Raw genomic sequence first — 25,939 nt, 5'->3', positions numbered from 1 at the left:
CATAATGAAGGCTACTGGTGTAAAATGAAGAAGTGAGTGTGGCAGTCAAAGGCCGAATCCCATTTCACCCCTTGGACCAACCCCTTAGCCCTTCCCCTCCATTTTGCGCGTTCACGTGAAGGGGTAGGGGTATCCCAATCCCAGTTAACGCGGAGGGGTAGGGGAAGGCGTAGGGCTTCTGTACCCCTCCAAACGGAGATTTTCCTGGAGCAGACTCCGAACGAAGGGGTTTGAGTGATTTCCCACAATGCCATGCGGATTTCAGCGAGATTTCATGCGGATTTCAGAAAGATGGCGGTTCCCGCGGCGAAAGATTGTCATAAATGTATTTTCTCCATTATTTACGTGTTTTAAGTTGTTATCCAGAGGAAACACGCCGCTTGATTCGCTTTCGAGCTGAGAATGAGCAGCGATTTCTGAAATCCAAGCTGCTGCTAAAAAGCTTTGGGAGTGAGTATTGTTTTCGGTTGCTTGACTGCGTACGTTTTGTTCTGTTATTCTCGCTTTTATTGTTTACATGAGTGTTCTGACACCTCATTCTGTCGGATGTGGTGCACGAAGCGCCAAAGATATCCCATTCAGTGGTGTTAGTTAACAAATTACACCCTGCCAGCAGAGATTTCTGCCTCTGGCTCTGACTGTAGCGGCTGGTCGCAGCCAATGACGCGTCGCGTTTTGCTAACGTAAACGCTGACGGAGGTACGCGATGACGTATGCGATCGTTGAAGGGCTATCCCAATACGTAAGGGTTGAATTTCAAGCCCTATCCCTTGTAGCTCAGTTTCAAGGGGAAGGGCCAAGGGGAAGGCGGAGGGGAAGGCGGAGGGGTAGGGGTAGAAATTAGAATTGGGATTGGGCCAAAGTGTCCAGAAGAACTGCGGCTGGTTCTGTAAGATGCTCAGCAAAACCTACAGATCATTTCCGCATAAAACTGCACTCACTGGACCTCAGACGGATTTTTTTTTAAAGCAAAGGGTCATCTCACACCAAAGACCGACTTTGTTATATAGATTTATTACGGCTTATTGATTACTGTTTATAGTCTTTTTTAATGTTGAAACATTTCATTTCATTATTTTTAAGACATTTTTGGTCGACAGAATTTCTTAAATGCGCTGAAGACAAAGTGAGGTGTCTGTTGTAATGTTTTGATTAGTGCTGTCAACCGATTAAAATATTTAATCGCGATTAATGTCGCGACAGTCATAGTTAACTCGCGATTAATCGCAATTTAATCACACATTTTTGTCACATAAAAAACCATTGTAATTCTCTTATCAGCATAAAAAAGTGCATGGGCTTGCTTTGTACCAATGTTTTTTTTTTTATTGCAAAGCATAACACGTCTTGACACAACCACTGCAAAGTGAAACCTAAGCCGAGCACCGGCGCGGGGCTAGTAAGAGAACCATGAGTGAAATGATCTACTGTTGAATTATCCATCTTTTTTTTTTAATCTCCGTTGTTCATTGATAAATATTGCATTGAATCTGATCTTTACTGTTTCAGCTCACTGAACACATTTTGTACTTTTACACTTTCTGTCTGTTGATGCGTCGCGCTGTCCAATCAGAGACGGCCAAATTTGCATATTACAGGAAGGATTTCTGGGATAGCATTGAGAGTACAGTTCAGAGGGATCTGGCTTCTTTAGACGCTGTCTTCTTAAAACTGAATAAATATTTAAAAAGAGCCAAATTAGCCAGTCTTTTGAACGGCTCTTTTCAAAGAACGGATCACAAAGATGCGGATCCCATCAAAGAGCCATAAATCCCATCTCTACTATCGCGCCCTACCCGCGCTGGTTCTTTGGGGGGAGGGCAGAGGACTCTGGCTGTGCGGCGCGGCACGGCATTACAGTCTAGCTGCTATCGGTTTTCTAAGCAAAGTCTCTGTTCCAAGTTCCTGGCAGTTTCAAAAGCTTATGAAAAACCTACATCATGTCACAGAGCGTTAATCTCGCGATAAAAAAATTATCGCCGTTAAAATTGAGTCAAGTTAATGCGTTAATAACGTGACATTTTTGACAGCACTAGTTTTGATTGATCAAAAATAATATAAACTTTTTTAAAGGAGTGAAATTATTGTTTTTTTGTTTTTTCTTTTGACTGTAGACTATGTTGACACAACGTCATGTTGTAAAGTACACCTCCCTGACTTTATGACTAGGAATTCCACGTTAAGAGGCATTTTTTGTTTGTTATTTTTCCTCATTAGAAGACAGACCCTGTGTCTGAAATTGCTCACTCGTTCACTACTCCCTATATAGGGAATTACTATATAGAGGACAATATAGTGAGCTCATTGGTAAAATGAAAAACACTTTCGGACACTAGTCCATCACGCTGGTACAGTGGTGCTTGAAAGTTTGTGAACTCTTTAGAATTTTCTATATTTCTGCATAAATATGACCTAAAACATCATTAGATTTTCACACAAGTCCTAAAAGTAGATAAAGAGAACCCAGTTAAACAAATGAGACAAAAATATTATACTTGGTCATTTATTTATTGAGGAAAATGATCCAATATTACATATCTGTGAGTGGCAAAAGTATGTGAACCTTTGCTTTCAGTATCTGGTGTGACCCCCTTGTGCAGCAATAACTGCAACTAAATGTTTGCGGTAACTGTTGATCAGTCCTGCACACCGGCTTGGAGGAATTTTAGCCCGTTCCTCCGTACAGAAGAGCTTCAACTCTGGGATGTTGGTGGGTTTCCTCACATGAACTGCTCGCTTCAGGTCCTTCCACAACATTTCCATTGGATTAAGATCAGGACTTTGACTTGGCCATTCCAAAACATTCACTTTATTCTTCTTTAACCATTCTTTGGTAGAACGACTTGTGTGCTTAGGGTCGTTGTCTTGCTGCATGACCCACCTTCTCTTGAGATTCAGTTCATGGACAGATGTCCTGACATTTTCCTTTAGAATTCGCTGGGATAATTCAGAATTCATTGTTCCATCAATGATGGCAAGCCGTCCTGGCCCAGATGCAGCAAAACAGGCCCAAACCATGATACTACCACCACCATGTTTCACAGATGGGATAAGGTTCTTATGCTGGAATGCAGTTTTCCTTTCTCCAAACATAAAGCTTCTCATTTAAACCAAAAAGTTCTATTTTGGTCTCATCCATCCACAAAACATTTTTCCAATAGCCTTCTGGCTTGTCCACGTGATCTTTAGCAAACTGCAGATGAGCAGCAATGTTCTTTTTGGAGAGCAGTGGTTTTCTCCTTGCAACCCTGTCATGCACACCATCGTTGTTCAGTGTTCTCTTGATGGTGGACTCATGAACATTAACATTAGCCAATGTGAGAGAGGCCTTCAGTTGCTTAGAAGTTACCCTGGGGCCCTTTGTGACCTCGCCGACTATTACACGCCTTGCTCTTGGAGTGATCTTTGTTGGTCGGCCACTCCTGGGGAGGGTAACAATGGTCTTGAATTCCTTTGTTGTCAGAAATCTCCTTTGTTCGTGCCATGATACACTTCCACAAACATGTGTTCTGAAGGTCAGACTTTGATAGATCCCTGTTCTTTAAATAAAACAGGGTGCCCACTCACACCTGATTGTCATCCCATTGATTGAAAACACCTGACTCTAATTTCACCTTCAAATGAACTGCTAATCCTAGAGGTTCACATACTTTTGCCACTCACAGATATGTAATATTGGATCATTTTCCTCAATAAATAAATGACTAAATATAATATTTTTGTCTCATTTGTTTAACTGGGTTCTCTTTATCTACTTTTAGGACTTGTGTGAAAATCTGATGATGTTTTAGGTCATATTTATGCAGAATTATAGAAAATTCTAAAGGGTTCACAAACTTTCAACCACCACTATAAGTTCACGGGTTAAATCCGTACGGGTTTTTGGGGAAAATATGACCCATCGGCCACTTTACTAAAATAAAACAGCCGCCTTGGGGGTTAATTACAATTCCCTTTACATGCCTGCGCTTTTATTTTCCTCTCTCGTCTCATTTATCATACAGCTACAAGATAGTGCTCCTATTATTATTATTATTATTATTATTCCCATACATTGTATGTCATATGAAGACCTTCACAATCGCCAGGATGTTATTATCAGGTCAGAGACGAGACTCTGGAGTCCTGGCTCTTTGGCAGCACCACTACATCAAACTGTTCTCTCTGGATCAGAGTGTCCATAATTAGCTCAACTCTGGCACGCAGTTAACCTCTCCGAGGGCTTATATTGCGCCCCAAAGGGACCAGAGCTGCAGCGTGATGCCTTTTTTTTACCTCGAGCATCAAAACAAGCTATAAATAAAATTCTGTAGTTGTTTTCTTTGATGGTTCTTAATAAAAAGTGTTGTTTTTCCCATTGATTGTTCAGTAAAACGGAGTCAGTTTTCCATTCTCGGATTCAGAATGGAGTGAGTGGTGTGTGTAAAGGCTTCTTCCTGTCTTACAGTGCATGTGGCATAACACAAGGAAATTCCTGATGAGTTTTGTGTAATAAATGGACCTGGTCAGCAATTTTGCCCATTAATGGGTTTTCCTTTGTCCTGTTTACGCTGGCCGACACGTTTCCTCCTTCTGCTCCTTCGGCACTACTGTACATTAACATTCAGCACTGTGGGAAGGTCGAAGAAACCCGCCGTAACTTTTTACAGAAATGTTGTTTTACTGGATTTTAATGTAAACAAGCTCAAACAAATAAAGGGAACATACACAAGTATCAAAGAAACAAGAGGCACAGATCGGATCGTTTACATTCAGTCATGAAATTATGTTTGGGGTCTGTTGGTAGAAAGAGAAGCAGAATCATAACAGAACATCTCGGGTGGATTCTGGTTACAGACGGGGTGGGGGGCGGAAACCCGTCAGTAGATCCAATGGGAAAAAAACCCACTAAATCCACATGAACTCACATGATGTTGCTAATTTCATGAAATCTCTCAGCTATTTGAAGCTGATGACAAGACTAGATACAATGGGTGAGACTGTCTGTGAGTCAGTAAGACAATTGTTCAGTCAGTCAGTCAGTCATTAAGTCTCTGAGTCATTAAGTCTGTGAGTGAATGAGTCAGTAAGTCTGTGAGTCAGTCATTAAGTCAGTAAGCCAGTAAATTAGTCTGTGAGTCAGTAAGTCTGTGAGTCAGTAAGCTAGTAAGTAAGCCTGTAAGTCAATAAGTTAGTTCTGTGAGCCAGTCAGTCATTAATTTAAATATTAAGTCAGTTATTAAGTCAGTAAATCACTCAGTTATTAAGTCTGGGAGTCAGTAAGTTAGTCTGTGAGTCAGTAAATTAGTCTGTGAGTCACTAAGCCAGTAAGTTAGTCTTTGAGTCAATGAGTCAGTAAGTTAGTCTGAGTCAGTAAGTTAGTATTTGAGTCAGTAAGTCTGTGAGTAAGAAAGTTAGTCTGAGTCAGTAATTAAGTCTGTGAGTCAGTAAGTTAGTATTTGAGTCAGTAAGTATGTGAGTCAGTAAATCTGAGTCAGTAAGTTAGAATTTGAGTCAGTAAGTCTGTGAGTCAGCAAGTTAGTCTGAGTCAGTAAGTCTGTGAGTCAGTAAGTTAGTATTTGAGTCGGTAAGTCTGTGAGTCAGTAAGTAAGTCTGTGAGTCAGCAAGTCTGTGAGTCAGTAAATTAATCTTTGTGTCAGTAAGTCTGTGAGTCAATAAGTTAGTCTGAGTCAGTAAGTATGTCTGTGAGTCAGTAAGTCTGTGAGTCAGTAAGTTAGTCTTTGAGTCAGTAGGTCTGTGAGTCAGTAGGTTAGTCTTTCAGTCAGTAAGTCTGTGAGTAAGTTAGTCTTTGAGTCAGTAAGTTAGTCTTTGAGTCAGTAAGTCTGTGAGTCAGTAAGTCTGAGTCAGTAAGTTAGTCTTTGAGTCAGGAAGTCTGTGAGTCAGTAGGTTAGTCTTTGAGTCAGTAAGTAAGTCTGTGAGTCAGTAAGTTAGTCTTTGAGTCAGTAAGTCTGTGAGTCAGTAAGTCTGAGTCAGTAAGTTAGTCTTTGAGTCAGGAAGTCTGTGAGTCAGTAGGTTAGTCTTTGAGTCAGTAAGTCTGTGAGTCAGTAAGTTAGTCTTTGAGTCAGTAAGTCTGTGAGTCAGTAAGTTAGTCTTTGAGTCAGTAAGTCTGTGAGTCAGTAAGTTAGTCTTTGAGTCAGTAAGTCTGTGAGTCAGTAAGTTAGTCTTTGAGTCAGTAAGTCTGTGAGTCAGTAGGTTAGTCTTTGAGTCAGTAAATAAGTCTGTGAGTCAGTAAGTTAGTCCTTGAGTCAGTAAGTCAGTTAGTAAATACCATCTCATACATAACTGATCCCTCAGTTTTATTTTACAAATTATTCCAATTTTTAAAAAATATTTTATATTTATCTATCAGAGCCAGAAAACCTGTTTTTAATAAAATTGTCATTAGATTCCTGAACATGATAAAAAATAACATTAATTATACTGATGACCTTCATAATGGTGGGTTTGTGGTTCACACCACTGTAACAGAAGTAGAACCTGACCGAGCCCCGGAACCGCCTGAGAGAACCACAGCTTTAGAAAACGCCACAACACTGCGGGGAGACGGTAAAGCTTTAAATACCAAAAACAGATCAGGACAGGATTTAATTTTTATATTTTAATTGTTTTTTTTAATTAAAAAAAAATTTAACTTTAGTAAGAACATTTATTATCCATCATTTAACACTTTTTTTCTTTTGAAAGGCATCTTTTAAAAGACTCTACATAAAATCTGTTGCTTTAGACACAACACTGTACATCACCAGCGAGGAGATCGGATCGCAGTGTTCAGTTTTCATCTCCTGCAGTGTTTATGTGCTAAACTCCTGAACGTCACATTTCAGTCGACTTTAAGCGCTGATTCCTGGTGATTTAATCCTGTGGTTAAAATTATGAATAATTTCAGCCCTTTTGCAAGAACGTAACGGCCATTTTGATTTGCAAATCAGGAAACTTGCAGCTTCCACATTTAGCGACAAAAAAAATGCAGAAAAGCACGTGCTAATGTGACATTTTTCATGTCACAAGAATTGTCTAATATTTCTTCATGGGTTAGGATTAGAAACAGCACCGATCCGATATCCAGGATCGTATCGGACTGATGTGAATGAATGAACTCGTGAAAGAAAGGGAAAAGATTGGAATTGGATATGGAAAAATTTTTATGACACTTTTTTTGTAGGAAACTGGAAATGTTTACATTACGAGAGTCGAGTTTAGGCTTGAATTTCATTTATTCTTGTGCGATATTTATATTAATTTATTTATTAGACATATTTTATTTGTAATGCAAGTGATTTTTTTGTGCAAGCTCTAACTTTATTTATTTATATATTTATTATTCCAATTCATTCATTCTTTCATTTCCACACATCCATTACTGTCCCGTCGTTCTGAAGAACCATCACATCTCCTCCAGGCACAGTCACAACTAACTGCTGACCTTTTAGCATCAGATATGAACAGATTAAATTTCCGCTCGTCGAGCCCTAATAGGCCCTCAGCTTCCATATGAGGGCCCGAGGGCCTTCAGTCAATGTGTCTGTTTTATATGGCGACTGTTAATGAGCCTCCAATTCGTCTTCAGGACATTGGGTCCGTTTTTTTTGTTTGTTTGTTTGTTTGTTTGTTTGTTTTTTGTTTTTTCCTCACTGCAGATTGGATTTCATCATCATGCAGACAGACAGAGACACAGACCAACTCAGGACAGCCGTTAAATGGAATTATTAATGAAACGTTTCAACCGTTTCCACTGTCATTTTTAACGAGTGATATTTCGGATCCGGATTTCCTCGCCGAAGAACTGCCTCGGCGGTACCGTCTTGTAGGATCCTTGTAGGTCTTTCAGTAACTGCATCTCCTAAATAGAGAAAGCTGCGCTAAAGAAAACAAACGCCTTGCCTCGCATCCTGATGTTTGACGCAAGCCCGTGCGCATGAGCCATAAAGTGGCGGCGGAAAAAAAGAAATAATGCACCTGTAGATGTTCGAGCCGAGCAGGAAGGGCTCAAGAGCTTTCGACGTATTTTTGCAGCGCTGCTATCAATACCAGCCTCCCACACACAGCCGCTTGAGCTGATGTAGGCCCACACACATTCCCATTTGCCTCTGTAAAACCCTGGAACCTTTCACCGTCCACCTGAGCAGCTCATACAAATCCGCCTCCAGCCCCCGAGCCAGTGCGTGCCGCTCTTACCGCACAGCGTAGCTCCAAGCTCGGTGTCAGAGTGTGTCCTCACGAGTGCCTCTGGCTGCATTCTGTTAAAAACACACACACACACACACACACACACTAGGGATTTAAAAAAACAAAACTTTGAAACGCAGGTTCTACTATTCAGGGCTGTACACATCCTCCATTTTACGTTAACGTTCGTAAGCCGTCATGCGTCAAGCTCGGAGACGGCCTGCGATAGGATGATGTTGATGTCGATGCTCACATCCGTTTTGGAGTCATGTAATGGTCGTGTCCCTGAGGTTTCTTGTACAGGCGGAGAGAAGAGGAAGAGAGGAGAGTGCTATTGATTTTTATTGTGTTCATCGACTGGCTGCAGTGATATTTACTCATGTGCTTTGCGCATCTGTGTACTATATACTGTGAGTTATAAAGCCTCCCTTTTAACCTGCTTCCTGACCCGTCATGCATCTCTTCCACAGAAAAAGACTACAATAGCCTGTGCGAGAGGCAGCCAATCGGGCGCATGCTCTTCCGCCAGTTCTGTGACACCAGACCGGAGCTGAGGCGCTGCGTCAAGTTCCTGGATGCTGTGGTATGACTGTGACTGCTGGTTTCAATTGTGGAATTTAAACAGAACCTCTCCTCCTTTCTTCTTTTCCTCCTTTTCCTTTTTTTTTTTTTGGTCAGTGTTCCCATGAAACCTTTTAGTCCAAAGAGTCTTAAACAAATCTTCATCTTTCCTTGCCTCCTTACAAAACTTTCCATAAACAGGAACCATGTCCACGTCTGTGTACGTAAATCCCATGGTTGCCATGGTGATAGTCTAACATTACACACAAAGATAACTGCAGGAACATGATTTCAACCATAAACAGTGAAGCTCTGCATATCATGTTGCAGAACGAGGCAGGAAGTTGGTCCGGCTCGTCATCTAGACTCAGCGTTACGAGCCGTTAGTTAGCGAGGTAACTTCAGTTCCACTGAGCTTTCTCACCGTGTTTAGCCAAATTCTGCCCAATTTTCTGTCACTGTTTTACTGAATATCGTGGAACAGTTATTAAGTCAGTAAATCACTCAGTTATTAAGTCTGTGAGTCAGTAAGTCTGTGAATCAGTAAGTTAGTCTGTGAGTCAGCAAGTCTGTGAGTTAGTAAGTCTGTGAATCAGTAAGTTAGTCTGTGAGTCAGCAAGTCTGTGAGTCAGTAAGTCTGTGAATCAGTAAGTTAGTCTGTGAGTCAGCAAGTCTGTGAGTCAGTAAGTCTGTGAATCAGTAAGTTAGTCTGTGAGTCAGCAAGTCTGTGAGTCAGTAAGTCTGTGAATCAGTAAGTTAGTCTGTGAGTCAGCAAGTCTGTGAGTCAGTAAGTCTGTGAATCAGTAAGTTAGTCTGTGAGTCAGCAAGTCTGTGAGTCAGTAAGTCTGTGAATCAGTAAGTTAGTCTGTGAGTCAGCAAGTCTGTGAGTCAGTAAGTCTGTGAATCAGTAAGTTAGTCTGTGAGCCAGTAAGTTAGTCTGTGAGTCAGCAAGTCTGTGAGTCAGTTATTTAGTCTGTGAGTCAGTAAGTTAGTCTGTGAGTCAGTAAGTCAGTTATTTAGTCAGTGAGTCAGTAAGTTACTTTGTGAGTCATTAAATCAGTAAGTTAGTCTGTGAGCCAGTAAGTCTGTGAGTAAGTTAGTCTGTGAGTCAGGAAGTCAGTTATTTAGTCTGTGAGTCAGTACGTCTGTGAGTCAGTAAATTAGTCTGTGAGTCAGTAAATTACTCTGTGAGTCAGTAAGTTAGTGAGTCCGTAAGTCTGTGAGTCAGTAAGTTAGTTTGTGAGTCAGTAAGTCTGTGAGTCAGTAAGTCAGTTATTTAGTCTGTGAATCAGTAAGTCAGTTATTTAGTCTGTGAGTCAGTAAGTCTGTGAGTCAGTAAGTTACTCTGTGAGTCAGTAAGTTAGTCTGTGAGCCAGTAAATTAGTTTAAGTCAATAAGTCTGTGAGTAAGTTAGTCTGTGAGTCAGTAAGTCAGTTATTTAGTCTGTGAGTCAGTACATCTGTGAGTCAGTAAGTCTGTGAGTCAGTAAGTCAGTTATTTAGTCTGTGAGTCAGTACGTCTGTGAGTCAGTAAGTCAGTTATTTAGTCTGTGAGTCAGTACATCTGTGAGTCAGTAAGTTAGTCTGTGAGTCAGCAAGTCGGTACGTCTGTGAGTCAGTAAGTTAGTCTGTGTGTCAGTAAGTTAGTCTGTGAGTCAGTAAGTCAGTTATTTAGTCTGTGAGTCAGTACGTCTGTGAGTCAGCAAGTTAGTCTGTGAGTCAGTAAGTCGGTACGTCTGTGAGTCAGTAAGTTAGTCTGTGAGTCAGTACATCTGTGAGTCAGTAAATTAGTCTGTGAGTCAGTACATCTGTGAGTCAGTAAGTTAGTCTGTGAGTCAGTAAGTTAGTCTGTGAGTCAGTACGTCTGTAAGTCAGTAAGTTACTCTGTGAGTCAGTACGTCAGTTATTTATTCTGAGTCAGTACGTCTGTGAGTCAGTAAGTCTGTGAGTCAGTAAGTTAGTCTTTGAGTCAGTAAGTCAGTTATTTAGTCTGTGAGTCAGTACGTCTGTGAGTCAGTAAGTCTGTGAGTCATTAAGTTACTCTGTGAGTCAGTAAGTTAGTCTGAGTCAGTACGTCTGTGAGTCAGTAAGTTACTCTGTGAGTCAGTAAGTTACTCTGTGAGTCAGTACGTCTGTGAGTCAGTACGTCTGTGAGTCAGTAAGTTACTCTGTGAGTCAGTACGTCTGTGAGTCAGTAAGTTAGTCTGTGAGTCAGTTAGTCTGTGAGTCAGTAAGTTACTCTGTGAGTCAGTACGTCTGTGAGTCAGTAAGTTAGTCTGTAAGTCAGTAAGTTAGTCAGTTAGTCTGTGAGTCATCTAGTTTACAGTCTGCTGTCTGTCGTCATGATGGAAACAGTGCAAAAATTCTCTAATCAGCCGATCCCTCGACAGCAGCACGATGCATCAAATCACGCAGATACAAATCAAGAGCTTCAGTTAATGTTCACAATGTTCAAACATCAGAATGGGAAAAATTATGATCTCACAGTGAAGTGTGACTTTCTTTCTTTCACTGTGGTATGGGTGCTGGTTTGAGCCAGATGGACTGCTGGTTTGAGTATTTCAGAAACTGCTGATCTCCTTCCTGGGGTTTTCACACACAACAGTCTGTAGAGTTTACACAGAATGGTGCGAAAAACATCGAGTGAGTGAGTGAGTGAGTGAGTGAGTGAGCGACAGTTCTGTGGGTGGAAACAAACGCCTTGTTGATAAGAGAGGGTCAGAGGGAAATGGACAGATTGAGCAGGTCAAGCTTTTTTCAGGAAAGATATAGGAACTCATATAATCACTCTTTACAACCATGGTGAGCAGAAAAGCATCTCAGCATGCAACAAAAAACAGAAGAACACATTGGGTTCCACTCCTGCAGCCAAGAACAGGGATCTTAGAATCAACAACAAGTTCCTATTAAAGTGGCCGGGGAGTGTGTGTGTATATGATCAACACAAACCCTATATCTCATTGCATCTCATTATCTGTAGCCGCTTTATCCTGTTCTACAGGGTCGCAGGCAAGCTGGAGCCTATCCCAGCTGACTACGGGCGAAAGGCGGGGTTCACCCTGGACAAGTCGCCAGGTCATCACAGGGCTGACACATAGACACAGACAACCATTCACACTCACATTCACACCTACGCTCAATTTAGAGTCACCAGTTAACCTAACCTGCATGTCTTTGGACTGTGGGGGAAACCGGAGCACCCAGAGGAAACCCACGCGGACACGGGGAGAACATGCAAACTCCACACAGAAAGGCCCTCGCCGGCCCCGGGGCTCGAACCCAGGACCTTCTTGCTGTGAGGCGACAGCACTAACCACTACACCACCGTGCCGCCCACAAACCCTATATATATATATATATATATAATAATCCACCCTGAGTGTGTTGCAGCTCAGAGTGGATCCGAAATGTCACCACATCAAAGATTCTATTTTTCTCTTTATAAAACGCCACGTTTTTTTTATTTGTTGATTATGAGCTCATCCAGCCAACAGGTGATGAGTTTATGCCATCATGTGTTGTCCGTCATCCACATTTCACGAAAATCACTTCTTCTCTCTCAATTCTTCACCGATTTTTATTCCTTTTGGCAGGAAGGTAGGTCTGCCTGGGGTGCATATGGCGTCTACACAAATTTGCATAATTGCAATTAATAATGAAGATATGGAGTAATTAATCAATCCCTAACGAGCAGTTTCCACACAAATCGCTGCTTCTCCCTCAATTCTTCACCGATTTTAATTCTTTCTGCCATGAAGGTAGGGGGACCTAGGGTGCATACAGTATAACTTCTACACAGATTTGCTTCATTACAATTATTAATGACGTTATGGACTAATTAAGCCTTAATGAGCAGTTCAACAAAAAGGTCAATTCCTCGCAGTTTTGGATTCTTTCTGGTAAATAGGTCGGTATTCCTAGGGTGGATATCGCTTCTGTATATAGCTTGTATATAGTGTATATAGCTTGTATTGCGCAAGGTGTCGCACTTTAGATCGTTCCTTCTGGACTAGACGGGGCCGGAGTAGCTATGCCGTCTACAACGGTCTCGTTACGTAGATTTTATGTAACTTGTCTGCTGTATACGTCCCTCTGAGTAAGTGAGCGGATGCGGTGAAGTTTTCCAACAGGACACGTTTATGTATCATTTATGTCGGGAAGGAGTCTCTAGCGTCAGTGTTTTGTAACAGTCAGGTTGCTATAACATTAGGAACTCGCGTGTCTCACAGATGTTAAAAAGTGTGATGTGTTGTTCATTAATACATCGAAAAATTGTTGGTAAATCGTCATGGGTTAAGCTATAAGACAGTAACAGGCTTTGTTTTCGCATCCTGGTGGGAATTATTTTCAAATAACAGCACAGCCTAAAGTGTGATATTGCCACGCTGCTCAGCTCCAAGCAAGAGCTGAAGCTCGTCTGAGTCTTCTGAGCTACATCTGTATGTAAATATCATCGTTTGCCCACTAGCAACTTCCACCCACACAAACCACCACCATCACTATCTACTGCTTTCCAAAGTCGCTGCCAGCTTGCGTTAGCTGTAATGCTAAACACATTACAAACGACAAAAAGTGTTTTCGCATCCAGGGGCTTTCCGAAAGTAAAAGAATTGACCCACTAACCAAAGCCACACGTGTTTTAGTTCAACAATGAAGCTCTTCAGCGTGATCTTCTGCCTCGGTGTAGCACCAGCTCAGACTGGGATCTGATCGAGTCAGAGCTTGAATCACTGTCTGCGGTCTGGAAACCCTGCAGATTTGCTTGAACTGAAGCAAGTGACATTTCTTTTTGGGGACAAGTCTAGTTTTGTTGTGGTCGAGCACGTACAGAGTTCTTGTTTGCAGCCAGCGAGTGAGGAAGTTGTGAGGCCACGTTGACACTTTGTGCAGGAAATACAACAAGAAGACGACGACAAAGTAGAAATGGACGATACGACAAGAAGAAACATTGCATCATGAGACCTGAATTCTTGATACGTCGTTTCTACAACGTGTGAATATGGATCACGTTGTAAAGATTTGCCAAGAAACACTGTTCATCGAACACCGAAAAGCAAAAATAAAAATTCTGCAAATTCTTTTTTTAAAAGAGCTCGTACAAAAAAATGTCATTGAATCAGATTGGAATAGTTAATTAAAAATGTTTAAAATTTTATTTTTTAAGAAAAAAATAGCGTCAGGAGTTCAAATCCTGACAGGATCGGGAGGCACAAGAGCAAAACTGGTCGGGGGAGGGGCGTTCTCTTTGTCAATCACAGCAACACTGAGCCCAGGTATGCGGAAGAGGGCGGATAGCTCCTTCCTATCCTGTGAGCAAGCACTTTTTTTGTTGTTGTTTTTGAAAATTCTTTTTTTAAGTGTAACTTTCCTGTAAATCTTTGGTGTTCTTGTTAGCTTGTTAGCCTGTTAGCTTGTTAAACAAAGGTGTTTCTGACACGTTTCACATTTCCACCCTTCGGTAAAATTTACCAGTCTTTTCATTTCATTTTAGGCTGACTATGAAGTAACCCCAGACGAAAAGAGGAAGGTTTGCGGACAGGAGCTCCTTGAAAAGTATTTAAATCCAAAGGTATTTGTTTATTTACGAGTCCGGTAAACGCGGACTTAAACGATTCAGTGAGCAAAAGTGCGTACATGTACAGTGCGTGTTCTGAAGTGAGGAGCAAACCTGGGTTCTGTTTAATTGTGTGTGTATATGTGTGTATGGGATAGGAATATCTGACAATTTTGACTTGTGGGGACCTTTGGCTGTCCCCCATAACGACAACTGCTTTATTTATTTATTTATTATATATTTTAAAACTATTTTTTATTTATAAAACTATAAAAGAGCCACTGAGGTTAAGGTTGGAGTCTGATTCGGATTTCAACGAAGCATTTATTAACTGCGTTCATAATGACATCAGTGGACGGTCCTTACAAATAAGTCATACGTGTTTTTGTGTGTGTGTGTGACATGCCTGTGCAGTCAGAGGACCACGTCCCCGAGGTGGCGGAGGAGATGGTGTCTCAATGCGCCGAGCGCTTGGAGCAGGAGGCGTGTAAAGAGCTTTTCATGGAGTGCACCAAGTGAGTCTTCGTTACAGGAGTTTTATTTGGGCGTATTTGTTAGTTGATACCAAGACCAAACATTTCTTCACTGTGTGTGTGTATGTGTATGTTTTATCTACTACTGAGGACCAAATGTCCCCATAAGGATAGTAAAATCTGGCAGTTTCGACCTTGTGGGGACATTTGGATGGTCCTCACAAGGAAATTACATTTGTGGGTTTTTTTAAAAACAAAAATTAAAAAAAGAAAAAAGAGGCAAAAAGTTTGCTTTTCATTGCTGAGCTTAAGGTTATGGTCAGGTTTAGGTGCAGCACAGCATTAATTAACTGCAGTAATGATTATGTCAGTGGAAGGTCCTCACAAGGATCGTGAAAAACATGTGTGTGTGTGTGTGTGTGTGCACTCTAGACTGATCCATGACTACCTGAGCGTGGCCCCTTTTGCCGACTACCTCGACAGCATCTTCTTCAACCGCTTCCTCCAATGGAAATGGCTCGAGAGGTACAGCCACGCCCCTCAGCTTCATCCAGCTAACGTTACCAAGCGAATTCCAGAACGCTCTCCGAAACGCTAAGAACAAACATCAAGTTTAACCCGTAATTCTTCTCCTCAACAGTCGACTGCGTTCTTTGTGAGAAATTTTGTCTCATGAGCGTATCGTACCACGGAAACGATGTGACGTTAATTCCTTTTAATGTTCCCGAGAAGCTCGAAGTAATTCCTTTGGGTGCCGAGGTTTATTTATAAAACAGCCGCTTGTGCAAACCAGATATGACCCTGCAGTTGATTTGCATTTATTTTCCCTGAAGGAAATCTTCAAGCTTGGGCCTGAAAGAGAAAGAAAGTGATTTTGGATGAAACGCATCTGTCTGAAGCCATTCATAAACATATAGGAAGAACTTCGGAGCTGAAACTCGACTCGAAATTTGTATTTGTGTGTAAATTGAATGCAGAAGCTCGTGGTGATGATATTTACACTTCAGAGCCGGTTATGTGATAACGATCGTTAACGATGTTGTCTTTCTTTCTCTCTTTAACAGACAGCCAGTTACAAAAAACACATTCCGTCAGTACAGGGTATTGGGAAAGGGCGGGTTTGGTGAGGTGAGTTTCACTTCTGTACTTACACAAGTGTGAAATGTGTACGTTTATATGAGTCTGTGTATGTATATCATGCATAAAGCACATGGAAAAGTTTTATACGTCCCAAATGGACCTCTAGGTTCTGTAGAAGCAACAGTGCATCATACTCTAATACTGTCGTACTGTCTGTCTTTGTTACTCTATTAATATCCTGTGTGAGATGTGCGTGTGTGTGTGCGTGTGTGTGTGTGTATGGATCCTGGAAGTGCCCAAGTGCATAAACTGAGTCAAAATGGTACTACGTTAAAATATTTTCTTTCCTGCTGTGCATAGTCATTAAGTGATTTCCTGTGCGGCTGTTGCTGCTGCTGCTGAGCTTCTCTGCTCACTTTGTTTAAAGAACTTCAAGAGACATTAATGACCATAAAAGAGCATCTGGAGAAGAAACTTTCTAAAGCATGGACTCTTCATTCACTTTTCCCTCGAATTTCTTTTTTCCTTAAGGTCTGCGCGTGCCAGGTCCGGGCAACAGGCAAGATGTACGCCTGCAAGAAGCTAGAAAAGAAACGCATCAAGAAGAGAAAAGGCGAATCCATGGCTCTGAACGAGAAGCAAATTCTTGAAAAAGTCAACAGTCGGTTCGTCGTAAGTATTTCCTTTCGGATTTTGGCAGGCTTGTAGTACTCGAGTTCGACTCGTGCCCTAATTTTAAGGACTCGTGACTCGACTTGGACTCGTGCATTAACTGCATTCGGACTCGTAAATTGGAGACGAGGACTCGGATTTTTTCTTTATTTTTTATAACATGCCATAATAATTTGGCAGAAGATATTTACATTCATTTTCGTGCTAATTTCGCGCAAGAGTGTCACGCCTTGGCGCGTGCATCAGATAGACTCTCGGGTGCACTCTGGACAGCGTGCGTTCGCCAAGCGGACTCTTTCTCTCGCGCGCGCCCCGTAAATAACTCGTACCTGCACAGGATTAAGGCGCAAAAAAACTGTGAAAACACACTTACTTTGCGAAGTATTGAGTTGCGTTGCTGACATGTTACCGAGCCTTATTTCCTTGTTTGGTTTCCTGATCCCTGATTTCCTGTTTCTCGTCTTTGATCCTGCCGAGTCTACGATAGCCTGTTTGTGTCTCGCTCGACCCAGCACCTGTTTCACTGTTTTACGATTTTGCCTGCCGTTCTGGATTGTTTACCGTCTTCACTTGTATTAATAAACACACCTTCTGCACTCTCCCAACCGTCTCTGACAGAATACTTCACACTCCCTGACAAAGAGAAGCACATTCACCTGTTCATACGCCATGTTCAGGAACAAGCTAATGCTAATGGGGCTAAAACAGCCACCGTCAAACAGTGCGGTTGGAGTCTTGTTCTCGGACTCGACTCGGATCAATAGTGGACTCGGACTTGAACACTGGGGACTCGCGACTGGACTCGGACTCGAGGTTTAATGACTCGACTACAGCACTGGATTTTGGTTCAAAATTTTAAAAATGCACAACAAGTTGTCTTGAAGTTTGTGAGATGTTTTTATGTTTTTGCATACAGATGGCAAAACACGACCTCGCTTCATCTCAGTTCAGTATTTCAGAGTCCTTGGATCGATCGGTCCATTTAAGATCAGGGTTAGCATTAACGTTTCACCCTTTATAGAACGTATTTCCAATATCGTGGAAAAGATTCTCATTCTCAAGGTTTTATTTAATTAAACATTAAAAAAAATCAGATAAAGTTAACCCACGTAAACAGATCTGAGAAGACGTGGCCTAATTGTTAGAGAAGCAGCTTTGGGACCAAAAGGTTGCCGGTTTGATTCCCTGGACCAGCAGGGCTCTGGCTGAAGTGCCCTTGAGCAAGGAATCTAACCGCTAACTGCTCCCCAGGCTGCTCTGGGTATGTTGTATGCCACTCTGGATAAAAATGTCTACAAAATGCCTGTCATGTAATAATAATGTCTAAAAAAGGAGGATTAAAAATAAAACTTGAGCACAATGTTGTCATTTTGAAGATACGTATGCTCTACGGCAGGGGTGTCCAAACTGATCCATAAAGGGCCGTGTGCCTGCAGGTTTTCATTCCAGCCATGCAGCAGCACACCTGACTTGGCTCATTCAGTCAACTGAACTGTCTTCACACAGTCAAATACTTGCAGCCACACCCACCCTTGAATAAAGCGTGGGTGTGTCAGTTGATTGAATAAGCCAAATCAGGTGTGCTGCTGCATGGCTGGAATGAAAACCTGCAGCCACACGGCCCTTTATGGATCAGTTTGGACACCCCTGCTCTACGGTCAAATGTTTGTCGAACCCTGAGACCATCACACCCAGGTGTTTCTTCTACAAAGTCTGACGCACACATTTTGTACGCGATAGCTTTACATTTTTTCACTGGAACTAAGGCTACATCCACACGACAACAGCAAAGAGATTTTTTTTTTAAATATCGCGTCCACATGGGCAACGGATCAGTAAAATATCAGGTTCATATGGCAACGCAACGCTTGCTGAAAACGATGCAATACACATGCCACACGTCTACGTGCGCTGTAAGACGGTCCCATCGGAGACACCAGAACAATAGAAGAAGTAGACGCATGCGCATAAACCCCTTCTTCTGTAGCATTAGCCACATAAAGTTTTGATTATTAATCAGTAGCGTAAAACGAAAGACGCGGAAAGAGGAATGAATGGGGGTAGATGGAAGCCGGTACGCCAACATTCTGATATCCTCCAGAATTCTTTAATGGTCCGGAATAAATTGAATGCTACACGTTGATGGATTACTTTGTTCTTCTACGCCCTTTTTGAAGAATGTATTGTCGGACTTAAACCAACATCTGAAGAGGTGAGATCGCTCCTTTTTTTTTTCCCTATTTTTGCTGGCGGGATTGGTTTTGTTTTTGGAAAGCGCACGGGCGGTGCGCAGTTTGGTACTGCTTCTGCAGTGTTTGGACTAAAGACTCTGCCCTAAGGGCTATTCTCTCACTCTCTCTCTCTCACTTTGCACCATTACACAATAAATATTCACAGTGAAAATATTTTGTAAGCGCGTTTCATGAACCAAGTTATAGGATTTGTTGACAACTCGCATCGAGTTCGTTACACTTCTACCCGGCGTGAAGCACTCACAGTCATGTGGTTGTGACGTCATCGTAAACAAATCCGTTCTACTCATCCAGACGACTTTGCAACGGCACCGTTGCCAGATTTTTCCACTCTGGAACCCGTTCTCAAAAGATTTCGTTTTGGGGCACCCAAAACGCCGGTGCCGTGTGGACGCCAGGCCGAAACGATAAACAATTTTATCAGATTCACCTGAATCCGTTGCCGTGTGGACAGGGCCTAAGAAACCCAAACCTGTTCGCTCATCATATGGCAAAGTGCACAGATCGAGCTCCATGAAGACGTAGTGTGCGAAGGTGTTAAGGTTGAAGCGAAGAACTCGAGTGTCCTCCACAGAGCCCTGACTGAACTCAACCCCACTGAACACCTTTAAAGAAAATATCGCGCAAATAAACAAATTGAGCTGAAAGTTGGTCTTTCTGTCTGTCCTTTATAAAAAGAAAAAAAGAGCTGCATGTTGAACTTTAACGATATAACCACTATGAAAAAAGACGGGACTATTTTTTGTCACGCAGGCCGCCAAAACTCCATCGTGCGTGATGTCATTTTCCGCGAGCACAGCGGAGGTGGACAAGTGCATGCTGTACAAGACTGTAGTATAATATTATGGTCTCGGTCAGTGTGTTTGCATTTCTCTACAAAAATTATGTCAATACAGGATTAGAAAAGGAATCAAAATAAAGTAGCGGCTAATTTATTGCATGTTTATTTAATAATATATATTGACCTGCTTATCTTCCATCTGTTTGATGCGTGACACTGTGTGCTGTTGTGCTGTCGGTGTTTTGTGGTGAAACAAAGTCAGGATCGCGTCTGGCTTCAGTCATCGTTTCTGCCTCGTGTCTAGCTGCTTCCCAGTGATTTTTTCATCCAAGTCCTCCACAAATCCACAATCTTCTGTAAAATGCTCACTGCACAATTCGCTGCTTTTTCCAGGAATAAAGTTTTCTCGCTTTACTTGATGAAGCCACTCGGCCAAACGTCTCAGATCCAAAACGGAATGAGGAAGACGTGTGGAATCCTACGTCACGCAGCGCCACGCTCGTTTTCGTCTCTTAATACATCCATCCAATGTATCTGACTAATCCAGTCCGGCCATGCCCGGGGAAACGGCCCAACGGACTGATGTTACAACTTTAACATGCTTTTTTAAGCTAAAGTCCACTTAATTTTTTTCATCTAGAACATAATACACTACCGTTCAAAAGTTTGAGGTCACCCAGACAATTTTGTGTTTTCCATGAAAAGTCACACTTTTATTTACCACCATAAGTTGTAAAATGAATAGAAAATATAGTCGAGACATTTTTCTGGCCATTTTGAGCATTTAATCGACCCCACAAATGTGATGCTCCAGAAACTCAATCTGCTCAAAGGAAGGTCAGTTTTATAGCTTCTCTAAAGAGCTCAACTGTTTTCAGCTGTGCTAACATGATTGTACAAGGGTTTTCTAATCATCCATTAGCCTTCTGAGGCAATGAGCAAACACATTGTACCATTAGAACACTGGAGTGAGAGTTGCTGGAAATGGGCCTCTATACACCTATGGAGATATTGCACCAAAAACCAGACATTTGCAGCTAGAATAGTCATTTACCACATTAGCAATGTATAGAGTGGATTTCTGATTAGTTTAAAGTGATCTTCATTGAAAAGAACAGTGCTTTTCTTTCAAAAATAAGGACATTTCAAAGTGACCCCAAACTTTTGAACGGTAGTGTATATTATAATGACATTTCATAACTCTGTCATTTCAAAATTTCCTGGATAATCGCTTTAAAATGAACTGGGACTGGAACTCGAGCCTCATCAACCTCGTCATCCCAACATCAGCACCTGATCTCACTAATGGTCTTGTAGCTGAACTGAATGAACACAAATCCCCAAAGCCACGCCCCAAAATCTAGTGGAAAGCCTTCGCTGAAGAAAAGACTGGAGCTCATTAAAACAGCAAAGTGGGGGACTTTTTGCCAAATGAAAACGGCTGTGAAAGTCAACGAGAAATACGTTCTGTCCGATAAGCAATTATGAATTAAAAACTGATAGATCGGACAAAAAACTGAGCCGATATTGAAGATTTCTAGCCGCAGACCTTAATAAATATAACAGTGTAGTGAACGCCATTAAACACAGGTTCAATCAGAGTGAAATTAGCTGCCATGAGATCATAAGTTCGGATCCCAGCAACGTCACAGCCGTCTGTCCCGGGAGTCCAAGAGAGCAAAATTATCCGTGCATTATTTCTGAATGGGAGGGGCATACTCTCTCTCGCTCCTTTGTCAATCACAGCAACCATTTCTAAGGTTCATGTATGCAGAAGAGGGCAGATAGCACTTTCCTCTGAGTGTCCTGCATTGCCCTGTGACGCAGCACGAAAAGTTTCATGTGTCTCAGAGGAACCACATGTTTTGCCCTCACCCTTCTTGCGTAATAGTGGCGAGCTGGCCTGGGGGGTGTGGATTTGTAAGATGACCAAATTAGTGAGAAAATCCTGAGGAACCCTCACTGATTACCATCCTGTCTTCTTCCCAAGGTGAGTCTGGCGTACGCCTACGAGACGAAAGATGCACTGTGCTTGGTTCTAACGCTGATGAACGGCGGAGATCTCAAGTTTCACATCTACCACATGGGGGATGCCGGCTTTGACGAGAAGAGAGCTGTGTTCTACGCTGCTGAGATCTGTTGTGGCCTGGAGGACCTGCACCGAGAGAGGATAGTCTACAGGTCAGCTGCGGTTCCATCCTCCAGTTCCCCATTCGTTTCAGTAAAGCATATTTTAACCTTTTTATTTTTGCTTCTTCTTAGGGATTTGAAACCGGAGAACATCCTGTTAGATGACCATGGTAAATCTTTATCACTTTCTCTACATAGTTCAGGCTCGATGATGTTATCTATATTTTGTTTTTTATTGCCGTGGACAGTTGATTTAGGTCTTATTTGTGTAATTCCAATTCCAAAATCTGTTGCACAAACACACCACAAGAGGGCGTATAGTACACTACATTTCATCCTCTATCCTGCTAAACCCGTGTAGTCCGACGACACCGTCCAGCACCGAGCTGACAGCATGCGCCCTGCCCTTGGCCATCACATCACCGTGGCGGTCAGGACGTCTCCGGGGACGTCTCAGAAGATCCGTTTCCAACATTTGATCCTCTCTGTGGCGTAAGCAGCAAGTCAAGCAGGGACGTTGCTAAAAAGATGCACGGCTGCTAAAAAGAGGAGCGTAATGACCTCCCTGGAAGCCACCAATGTCTGTGAATATGATTCCCTCTGTAGTGCTTGCGTAGTCATTGCGTCACGGTGGATTTATTTGGATATAACAGCCAGACATGGATATTAGCAGGTTTCAGGGTTGTCTGTGATGTACTGTAGTGTTTTACAGCAGTATAATCTATATACTCAAAGATACAGAGAGCAAAACCTCAGTACTCAGTATTTACAACCACCATCATGCACAGACATCAGTGCAATAAAACGTGTGACTCAGACGATCGTTTGCAGCGCAAACATGAAAGATTAAAGGAGAACTGAAGTCATTTTTAAACTTGCTTTATTTTTTAATTAACGTGTTATTCAGTTACGTTTTCGGTTTTATTAACCTTATATCGTGACTCGTATTGACATATTATATGACACTTATCAGCCTTTTCGGTTTTTAGCCGTGCTGAATGTAGTTCGTTTGGTCCACAGCAGGCGTCGTTTATCCACGTGATCTTCACGAGACTTGTACGAGACTTCAAACGTGAAGTGTCAGCGCCGCCATTTTAAAAACTGTTTACACAGCGGCCAGATCGCCATATCATTCCAATTTCGATTAATTTTGAGATTTGCCAGCTTCATCAGTGATGGAGATTATTCCATATGACTTCGAACCAACGTGGAGTAGAGAAGAGTTGGAAAGATGACAGGATAAGGACGAGTCCGTCGCGCTGGTATTTACGTCATTACTGTCGCACAATTAAAACGTGCCAGATCAGGCGGCTGGTGGGTTTTCAAAATAATAAATACATGCGTGTATTTTTGTGATAAATCCGTATTGTACTGAGCGCATTTCACACATAATCCTCACTCAGGTTTCGGACAGCGCTACAAAATGGCGTCCACAGTGTATAGTGCGCTATATAGTGAGTAGGGAGCGATTTCGGACACAGGGAAAACTTCCGGCTTGATTACGTCAGCATTCGAAAGAGGGCGCGCGCGTCTTTTGACAACGTTGGCAGATGTTGGTGACTTTGATTTCCGCTGTACGTTTTACTTCCATCCTACGATGTCTCGCACAGGTCTCAACGAATCTCGTTTACGGCCGTCGCTTTGACATACGGACTGATATATTACAGAGCATATTTCAAACACTCAGAACTTGCTCTAGCAGCGGCAAAATAGCGATCAGAAACGCATTCCGATATTTAATAAAATGAGATAAATAGAATTTTGATAATAATAAAAAAAAAATTTGCCTTCAGTTCCGCTTTAAGCAAGTTATTACACTACTGATGCTGTGATGTTTGTCATGTACTGAAACATCTCACTGGTTTTTCCTCAGGTCACATACGCATATCAGACCTGGGCCTGGCTGTGCATGTACCAGAGGGACAGACAATCAAAGGGCGCGTAGGCACTGTGGGCTACATGGGTAAGAACAAGTTTTCTAATCTTCTGGAGAACATCGTTCACCCCAAGCTTAAGGCTGATGATACACAGGGCAACTTTTTGGGCGGTGTTGCCGGGCAATTGCGCTTCGACACTTTCCCATTGAGATTGGGGCAGCGACATTTCTATCTGAACAATTTTGATCGTTTTGGGCAACTTTTTTTATTAAGATCATCCAATCAGAGTGCTCATAGCGACTCACATGACCACCTGAGAGCTTCTCAACAAAGACGGTGGCGTCTCCGGCAGTGGAGCGAAGAAAACAAGAGACAACTTGTATCTTTTTATGTTCTGTGTAAACCCAAAGTGGTGAATTCACCTCATCAAATACTGAACCAACAGACATTATTTTTATGCTCAGGTTGGAATTAAGACACCGATTTTATTTTTTTCAGCTGGCGTTAGCGCCGTAACCACCGCTCCACAGAGACTGAATGGGATTTAGCGAACTAGTGGTGGGTTTTGCTAACATAGTTAGCTGAAAGTTATTGTTAGCCATGTAGGGATAACGTTAGCTCTCTTGCGTCAAGTTAAAAGTGATGGGCGGCTCATGAGTTTTTGTTTTTTTTTGTGAGGTGTAATAGAGATTGTCGAACTTATCGTCTGATCTAATTCACATCCAGAGCACGACTACTTGTGGGACCTAAGAGTGAAACAGTACAAACTGCGGGAGGTAAAAAAGAAAGAAAGCCTTTCAGGAGCTCTGCCACGCCCTTTTCCTCCTCAGCAGCATCTCCTGCTCCATGTCCTTTTGCCTTTTTTGCTGAGATGAGAATTAAACGATGATGTTTTCATGATGTATGTGTCAGTTATTAGTTGTAGCTTATGTGATTGATGCTAGTAGCATTTTAAAGTTTATTATGAACAGAATAATGCGGTTATTTTGACTTATAAATGTTAAAATAATGGTAAATTATCTTTTGACCAGAGGATCTATTCAGTTCTGTTCCAGAAGTGATACTTATTTGAGCGAAATAAATAAAGGCTGAAGCCAAGACAAACGTGGCAGCTGTAAATGCTTCAGTGTCCATCTTTGCGGCGTCTGTCTCCCTGGCAACAGATTTGCTTTGATCTGATGGGTTGCTGCCAGTTGTCTGTTGCCCTAATTAGTTGCCCTGTGTCTCACCTGAGTGCCCGTTGCTGGCAACATCGCCCAAAAAGTTGCCCCGTGTATCATCACCTTTACTTTAAAGGTTAAATCTTGAGCTTTTCTTCAATCAGAGGTGTCTAATGGATAAAAGCTGGTTCGTCAAATCAATTTAAAAGACTTGTTCGAAGTAAAATGGTCTTCTGGATTGGCCTAGCGTGATAAACTCACCGCTATAAAGTCTGATACTGATAAAAATCTGCTAATGAGATGTTATTTCACAGCAATGAGGGTGAATATTTATGCAGTCACGAATTTTACAGTTTTTTAAATTATCTTTTCTGATAAATGCGGATATGTTTAAGAAGAGTTTTTGATGCGTTAGCGGTCTGATAATACATCCGTTTGTTTACGTAGTGGTGTACTCCGTCCATGGGAACATGATTCAACCCAAATTGCACAACATATACAGTCTTATGCAAGAGCGTTTCCATTTCTGGGTCTTCGGACACACCCAGTGCAATTATTTATTCATTTATTTCTTGTCTGATTAAACTTGTTGTAAATAGAAATAAAACCTGAAGTACATACAATCAAGTTTCCTACATCTCAGTATTTTTAAGTCTTAATCACTGAGCTCTATATAAATTCCGGAGAGCTCATCAGCTCGTCAGAGTGAAGCCATTTGGCCACCATCTTACCACTCGCACCGCCTGGATTTGGTACGTGTTAAAGCGTCATATCCGATCAAATTTGCTCCTGACTTTTTTCCCCCTTTCATTACCTCCTCTTATTTTCCCACCTTTACCCCATTCCTGACATATCTTTATAGCACTCCGCTTCACTGTTATTTGTTTTTTTTTCCCTTTTCCAGTTCAGTCCCTGATCATTTTTTTTGAACGGCTCTTTTACTACTATAATTATTTCAACTGAGAAAGATTATTTCAGCTTTTCTCTTATATATCTTTCTCTTTTGTATATTTCTTCTTCCTATTTATTTATTTATTTCAACACAAAGGCTGTACAATACCTCCTTTCTATTTAGGACAGTTGTTGAAACAGGATTATTTTCTCATGTTATTTGCTGTTTTCGCTTCATTCTCACAGTCACGTCTTAACAGTATTTACTGGTCACATAATTCACCGTCAGAATATTCATGCAGCTTGCGACCAGTAAATACTGTTAAGACGTGACTGTGAGAAT

General features: G+C 41.8%; 1 protein-coding gene across 1 annotated transcript in view; it reads left to right on the top strand.

Moving 5' to 3' along the window:
• The window catches only part of grk6 (G protein-coupled receptor kinase 6), an 89,459-nt gene that overhangs the window by 43,497 nt on the left and 20,023 nt on the right, over positions 1–25,939 (top strand). The window contains exons 3-11 of the mRNA XM_060936491.1: positions 8,637–8,749; positions 14,218–14,295; positions 14,695–14,795; positions 15,186–15,278; positions 15,818–15,881; positions 16,365–16,505; positions 21,529–21,719; positions 21,801–21,838; positions 23,542–23,631. Coding sequence (XP_060792474.1) covers positions 8,637–8,749; positions 14,218–14,295; positions 14,695–14,795; positions 15,186–15,278; positions 15,818–15,881; positions 16,365–16,505; positions 21,529–21,719; positions 21,801–21,838; positions 23,542–23,631 — 909 coding nt within the window. The remainder of the gene's footprint in view (positions 1–8,636; positions 8,750–14,217; positions 14,296–14,694; positions 14,796–15,185; positions 15,279–15,817; positions 15,882–16,364; positions 16,506–21,528; positions 21,720–21,800; positions 21,839–23,541; positions 23,632–25,939) is intronic.

Source organism: Neoarius graeffei, chromosome 12 (genome assembly GCF_027579695.1).
Source record: "Neoarius graeffei isolate fNeoGra1 chromosome 12, fNeoGra1.pri, whole genome shotgun sequence".
NCBI classification, from domain to species: domain Eukaryota; kingdom Metazoa; phylum Chordata; class Actinopteri; order Siluriformes; family Ariidae; genus Neoarius; species Neoarius graeffei.
The sequence above is the reverse complement of the archived record's forward strand: the minus strand, read 5'-3'. Positions and strand labels throughout refer to the sequence as shown.